This window comes from Elephas maximus, chromosome 10, assembly GCF_024166365.1.
Source record: "Elephas maximus indicus isolate mEleMax1 chromosome 10, mEleMax1 primary haplotype, whole genome shotgun sequence".
In the NCBI taxonomy this organism is placed as follows: Eukaryota; Metazoa; Chordata; class Mammalia; order Proboscidea; family Elephantidae; genus Elephas; species Elephas maximus.
In genome coordinates, this window is record NC_064828.1 from 64177783 (window position 1) to 64185353 (window position 7571).

At 42.0% G+C, this 7571-nt stretch overlaps 1 protein-coding gene across 2 annotated transcripts in view; it reads left to right on the forward strand.

Moving 5' to 3' along the window:
* GNG2 (G protein subunit gamma 2) overlaps positions 1 to 4847 on the forward strand; it is a 117584-nt gene extending 112737 nt beyond the window's left edge. For both annotated transcript variants that reach the window (XM_049897942.1, XM_049897941.1), the window contains exon 3: positions 1272 to 4847. In XM_049897942.1, the coding sequence (XP_049753899.1) occupies positions 1272 to 1400 (129 nt within the window). In that variant the 3' untranslated portion in view covers positions 1401 to 4847. The remainder of the gene's footprint in view (positions 1 to 1271) is intronic.
* Positions 4848 to 7571: the final 2724 nt, after the last annotated feature.

Sequence of the window (7571 nt, forward strand, 5' to 3'; positions counted from 1 at the left end):
TGGCTAGAGCAAGTCATATGTCACATCGCCAAGCCTGATGTCCTTGTGTGAGTAAGTATAATCCACCTGCAGGGACAGCAAATATTTTAAACAATAGTATCATCTACCTCACTCATACAGAGGATTATCCTTTCGGTAGTCACTTTGAGGGACTATCATAGTGGTAAAGTGATGTTGCTCTCGCATGGAAAACTCTTTTGGAGTGATCTTCAGAGCGAGTGTATTATGTCACATAAGAAAGTGACTCTTGATTTGGTGGTTTTTGACCCCAAATGGCATTCTTCAGGTTGATTGACCACCTGTTTCCCAGATGTGGTTACAAGTGATTTCTAGTTTATTTCCCAAAACTAAATCTACCCTCAAATAGTGAAAATTTGCCACCATCAAAACTGTTCAAAGAAATGTATTATGGGAAACTCCTAACAAGGAGCTACAGCAATGTGGAGAGAAATGACAGCATCACCAAGAGCAATGACCAGCATCCCAATGAGACTTCCCTAAAAGGGATGACGCTTGGTTGAAGAAGTGTGTGTATATGTGTGTTTGGTTAAAAAAGGAAGTCATATTGATGGTTTCAGGGATACCTAGCGCAACTTTTGAAGCAGAGAGGCATGACTACAGAATGATAATAATGGCTACCCTGTATGAGAAGCTTACTATGTTCCAGGCACTAAACAGATTATCTCATCTAACCCTTTCAACTGGGGACAGGACTTGGGTGAAACAAGTGAGGTACCCAGGACACAACACTTAAGGAGACATACTCACTCTCAGGGTTGTACAAGGCAAAATGGCACTTGCATGACCCTGGCAGTGAATGTTCCCATAAATTTTCTGCCATAGGTACCTCATTCACCTCACCCTACTCCTAAACCTCCTTGCAACAATCCTGTGAGATCAATACTGTCAGCTCCTTTCCTTGCAAATGAACAAACGGAGGCTTAGGGAGGTCGGTTATCTTACCTCATTTTCACACAGCACCCTGGTGGCATAGTAGTTAAGAGCTCGGTTGCTAACCAAAAGGTTGGCAGTTCAAATCCACCAGTCGCTCCTTGCAAACCTTATGGGCCAGTTCTACACTATTCTACAGGGTCACCATGAGTCAGAATTGACTTGACGGCAACAGGTTTGGTTTTGGGGGTTAGTAAGTGGTGGAGCAAGGATTGGAATCCAGGCAGTTGGACTCCAAAGCCTGGGCCTTGACTGACAACTAAACTATACCTTACTCAATGCCTCATCTAAGTTTCTGGTGTTTTTGTCTTCTTCTCCAGGTATCCAAGGCAGCTGCAGACTTGATGGCCTACTGTGAAGCTCATGCCAAGGAAGATCCACTCCTGACCCCAGTTCCAGCATCAGAAAACCCATTCAGGGAGAAGAAGTTTTTCTGTGCCATCCTCTAAATCTTCACAAGGAGCCTGAAGAGCCTCAGGGCTCCTGGGACACTGATGTAGAGTTTTTAGCGAAGTGGGCACCTTTCTAGTCCACAGCATTTAAAGCAAGGGAGGAGAACCATCCTGGAAGCTCCAGGCTCCGCATGTTTAAAGAACCAGCCCCCTTTATGAGAATGAAAGCTGACCCTCATCATGAGCTAAGAGATCTGATATCTGCACAACTGCCTGGAGGAGAGGAATATGTAAAGATAAAATTGGTGACACTTCCTTTCTGCTGTCCCCCCAAAACCTTATGTTTCTGCTTCATATTTAAAAAATGAATATTAAACAGACAGCTGTGCTGAGCTAAGATATGTCTGACCTCCTTGGAATGAATATTGTCTTTAGAATACCCTTTGATAAGCTGAGTGTCCAATGTAGCCACAGTTTGGTTTAATGACATTAATGTCTTTGTGCCTTTCTTTGCTTTCTTTATTCCCTTTTCCCTCACCTCTCCTCCTAGCTCTCCCCTTCGCCCCCCAATTAGAGTAGTACAGAGTTAAGGCTCGACTTGTCCGTGAGATGGAACTCCAAGGGTACCCAGAATGTTTATGGAGATGATCCCCACATGTCTCCTCATGGTAATTAAAAAAAGAAAAAAAATGCGGTTATCTGTGTTCTCTTATCACTATTCCTAACATTTGTACATGATAGCTTTGATTCTGCAAGTAAAACTAAATGATGTGTTGTGATTGGTGCTTTCATATATTTGTGACAATTTTTGAGTAATACTGCATGAAAATGTCTGTCTGTTACATCCATTCAGAAGTTTTGTTGTTCTATGAAAACGCTGGGAAAAGAAACAAGAGAGAAAAGATTCTGGAGTGGGAAAACTTAATGTTTAGAAAACTGAGACGTCTTCAGCGCCTTAGCCATGCCTAAAATATCTCCTTGTTAACAGTGGTATAAATGCCTATTCAAAATATTTTCCAGAATCCAAAGCAGCATTTTGGTTTTATCCAGGATCCAGGGCAGCACACATACCACCAGGCAAGAGATGGAAAGAGTCACCATCAGCTGGGAGTTTCTTTTGCCATAGAACAAGCAAGTCCCTCTTCTTTCCCTAAGTCACAGAAATTCTAGATTGAAATAACGCTTTCTGCTCTTCTTAACAAGAAAACCATGGCCCTCCTTTGTTTGTTATAGGCTCCAGAGAAGGCGACCCATTCTAGAACCCTGGCAGTTGGCCTGTCAGGGAGAGGACCCCAGGTCCAATGAGCCAACTGTTTGGGTGGCAGGTAAAGCCCCCACAGCCAATTCCACTGGGGAAGATTTCAGGCTCTTTTTTCCATTAACATGGTTTTCATTTTTCACTCACCACATATTTTCAATGAAACCGTTTTTGTTCTCTGCCTTGTTTGTTAGTGTTTTTCAGTCTTTATAACTTCCTTGCAGCTAGCATTCTCTCTTCCCAAGTTATGATATTGAGAATGATTTTTTATTGTAGCTACAGCCTCCGTCAGTAATGGGGGCCTGAAAACCTTTGTCACTTATTTCTGTGTCATTCCCAGTTAAAAAAGGGCCTCAAGTACATCTTTTCTTTTGTTTTGAAATCCCAAAAGACCATCTCCCAATTAATTTTATTATCTGCTCTTTCCTTTCCATTCTCTTCCTCCGGTTTAAAAAAAAAAAAAAAGGTATGGAAAGGAAAGAAAAGAGAAGATAAAAAATATGCCAAGGACAGATTTTGAAACAGACTTGTCAAATATTTTCCTTAGCTCCTTTTATGGATATGCTATGAAAACACAAACCCAGCCAATTAAACCTCATATTTGGGTGGGAGGAAGGGGGGACTGAAACATTTGTGAAATGTGTGAATGCGCTTTTGTAACAAGATACTTCTGTCCAAACTTTGGGATTTGTTACTGTCAGTAGGATACTGATGAAGATATAGCGGGGAAAAAACTGGGAATGTGTTTATTAAACTACAGTATTGTACAATTAGTAATACTGTGGAATCAACTAAAACCTTATCACATTTTAAAAATGAGCCAAAACGTGAATTAAATACGCGGTCACAAAAAACAACTGGGAATAAAGCATGCTTCAGGAGTAATTAAGGCTCCATGATAAGACCTAGATGATTTTCATAATCCACATTATTTATTTTTCTCAGACTGACTCTTTGTATTTCCATATAAATCTAGATCTTTGAAGGAATTAAAATGTTCAGGAAGAACCATAATTCAAGTCTGGTAATTAGAGGTTAAGTGAGTTCCAGCTGCAGGTGACCATGTTTATGAAAGCGAAGCAGGAAATACACAGCCCATTTGAAATTAAATTTAAAGAGTATGTTTTAGCTTTTTCATAATTTCATGTCTGTTAGTATAGAATTATAATACCTGTCTTTATATGAGTTTTGGCTTATTGATATTTTTAATTATTAAGGGGAAAATCTTGTTTGACTACACAAGAACTTGGCTGCTAACCAAAAAGATCAGCAGTTCAAATCTACCAGCCGTTCCTTGGAAACCCGGGGGGCAGTTCTACTCTGTCCTATATGAGTCGCTATGAATCAGAATCGACCCAACGGTAAGAGGTTTGGTTTTTGGTTTGGCTTAAAGATGTTCAGCTCCTTTAGAAATGCAATAATCATTTTCACTAGCATAATTGTACCTTAAGGGGTAAAAACCAAAACAAAACAACCAAACCCATTGCCATCAAATCGACTCCAACTCATAGTGACCCTATAGGACAGAGTAGAACTGCCTCCTAGGGTTTCCAAGGAGTGGCTGGTGGGTTTGAACTGCTGACCTTTGTGGTTAGCAGCTGAGCTCTTAACCACCGCATTACCAGGATTCCTCTTAAGGGGTAACTAATAGGAAAATGCAGCTTAATTACTCAAGGCCCTAATTAATTTGTGTATATAATATATGGATAGTAATGAAAATCTGCCCCAGAATTAGTTAATAGACAGTAACAATAACCTCCATATTTAGAATGCAGACTTTATAAAGAAAAAAAAGAACAATTTTGCATCACCCTCAATATTAACTGCTGTTTCAAATTTATTTTTTCAATTTTAAATCAAGTAACACTTAATAAATCAGAGAATCCAAGTAAGTACTTTGACCTGGGTCTGACTTTGCTAATATTTCAAAGGAAAAATTAAACAAAAAAATCTCTCCATACATCATATTCACATAAGGAATTTTGAGAAAATCAAGGATGTTATCGTAAGGGATTTTTATACTTTGTTGCTAGCTGCTCCTGGCAATGGTGAATTGCTACATATACATTAATGTTTTCACAGCCCAAGAAATGTTTGCCTTTTTCCTTATATAAGATCTATGTAATGTGATTTTTTAAGAGAAGGAAATACAGAAATGTTAAAGCAGGAAAGCCTGAATGCGATGTACGCATTTTCATCCCACATGGACAATGTATTTGTTTTAATAAATGGAATTTTCAGATTCATTTCCTATGCAGTTGATTTCATTGGGAAGGTCTTTGGACCACCTGCCCCATCAATTACATGGTTAATTTGAAAAGGATCTTAGCACACATAGCAAGATGGATGGGAAATAGGAGTCCACGGATTTTCTTTAGCGTTTTGTTAACAAAGCTGGCCTAAGAAAGAAACAAACTCACATGAGACTCTTTAAAAGCCTTTCTGCCTGGGTTTCTACAACTCAGGTATAACCCTTGGGGACAGAGAAAGGTGGGGCAGAATCCAGGGCTCTGATGCGTTCGGCCATGCAGACAGAGGAGCTGTATTTACACCTTAATATGCCGTGGGCATGCCATACTGGGAATTTTCCTTTACAAAAAATAACTGAACACAGAAAGTGCTGTTCTCAGTAAGGTGTCCAGGCTTTAAAAGGAGTCCTGGAGAAGGTAAATGCTTAGAATTCATGTGGATTTTAGATCCAGCAGCTCCTGGGAAATACTCTTAGTCAGGAAAGACTTGGATGAAGACCAGTTGCTGTGAACCAATTCTGACTCATGGCAACCCCGTATGTGTCACAGTAGAACTGTGGTCCATAGAGTTTTCAGTGGCTGATTTTTTGGAAGTAGATCGCCAGGCCTTTCTTCCAAGGTGCCTCTGAATGGACTTGAACTTCCAACCTTTCCAGCAACAGCCGAGCACATTAACCTTTTGCACCACTCAGTGACTCCAAGCCTTTCTTTCCTATGTCCCTCAGATCATGCCAGTGAGTAAAGAAGGAAACATTGGATCTCTGAGGACTTGTGCCAGGGACAGCAGCATTTTTAAACCACTGATGACAGGGCCGATTTGGGGCACTGAGTTTGGGCACTAGTGCTCCATTTACAACACTGTTTTTCAGAGTGTTGTACCACCTGCTTCAGAATCACCTGGGATGCCTATTAAAAAGGCAGACACCTGGGTCGCCCACTAATTCAGACTCTGGCGGTGGGGCCTGAGGACATGCATTCTGTTGCACACTGTAGTCTAAGAAACCACTAATTTAAGTACTTATTACAGCAAGCTCTTCATGATGTTTAAGGAAAGGCACAAATTGTCAGTGTGGTTGCTCTTATTTCTCCAGCTGCAGGAAGTGGGTGCCTGGCCTGAGAGTTAACGTGTGACCTGTGGGTGAGAATCTCACAGGTCCCAGACATGAGACACTGTGAGGAGAAGCTGACAGGTTTTAACGGGCTCCCGCTTTGTTGACCCACTGTGAGAGTCTGCCTCCAGCTCTCGTTCTTTAATAAGCTGGTCACATTTTAGACAGCGCTCACAATGACAGAGGGAACTGGAGCTGGGTCAGCTCCAATCCACAAATTGCAAATAATTTGCCAAGGGAAATCCCTTTCCCTTCGGTTCTGCCCCAAATCTAAATTTTCTTCTATTTAGAACCAGGAGACTCACGTAGGATTTATTTTTAATGAAGGGGGTCATGGGTTCCCAGGCTTTACCTCAGCGAGAGCTCCTAGTGTTTCTCCATGTCAATAATGAGAGGCCTGGGGCAGGGGTGCATCTTCACCCTAAGGTGACAGAAAGGTGGTGCCTGGTGACCTTGGCACAGACTCTGCTCAAACAAGAGTCCACCTAGCATAAGCTTGAGAATCAGAACTTAGCCCCAAGATCCCAGGTGACCTTGGGTTCTGCTTCAGGTCCAGCTGGATCCAGGTGCTCAGATGATGGTATCAAATGTCTCTCTTATCCCTTGGCTCTGCTTTCTTCTGTGTTGATTTAATTCTTGGACGGTTTCTTCCCCTGCAGCATCAGGACAGTGTCAGCTTCAGGCTTGCATCTCAGCAGTTTAGCCATCACAGAAGAAAGATAACAACAGTTCTAGCAACAGTCCTGGGCCATATCCTCGAAACAATTCAGGTTCACATGCCCACCCACCCATAGATAGAGACATTGTCACTATGGTCCCATGGGCAGAATTGTGGTTCCCTGAAATTTAAAGGAGCCCTGGTGGTGCAGTGATTAAGCACACGACTGCTAACTGAAAAGTCGGCAGTTTGAACCCACCAGCCGCTCCCAGGGAGAAAGATGTGGCAGTTTGCTTCCTTAAAGATTACAGCTTTGGAAACCCTATGGGGCAGTTCTACTCTGTCCTGTAGGGTCGTTATGAGTAGGAATCAACTTGGCAGCATTGGGTTTGGTTTGAGTTAAGGAAATTAAAGTGCTCTTACTAGAAGAGGGACACTGGTAGCACAGTGGTTAAGAGCTCAGCTGCTAACCAAAGGATTGGCATTTCAAATCTACCAGCTGCTCCTTGGAAACTCTATGGGGCATTTCTACTCTCTTCTATAGGTTCGCTATCAGTCGGAATCGTCTCAACGGCAATCGGTTTTAACAAAAGAAGAGTGGTTGAATACTAAACCAAAAACCAAACCCAGTGCCGTTGAGTCGATTCTGACTCATAGTGACCCTATAGGACAGAGTAGAACTGCCCCATAGAGTTTCCAAGGAGTGCCTGGCGGATTAAAACTGCCGACCCTTTGGTTAGCAGCTGTAGCATTTAACCACTACGCCACCAGGGTTTCCAGAGGTTGAGTATGAGAGGCAAAACAATTGGTGCCTCAATATCTTGCCAGACTCATTAATATAACCTCAGCTTTCATCATGCTTAGGAACCCAGGATGGTTCATGGTGCTCACTGCTGCCAACCACATCAAGTCTATACTCAACTGCCTGGCTGTCAAGGCCCTAAGTAGTCAGGC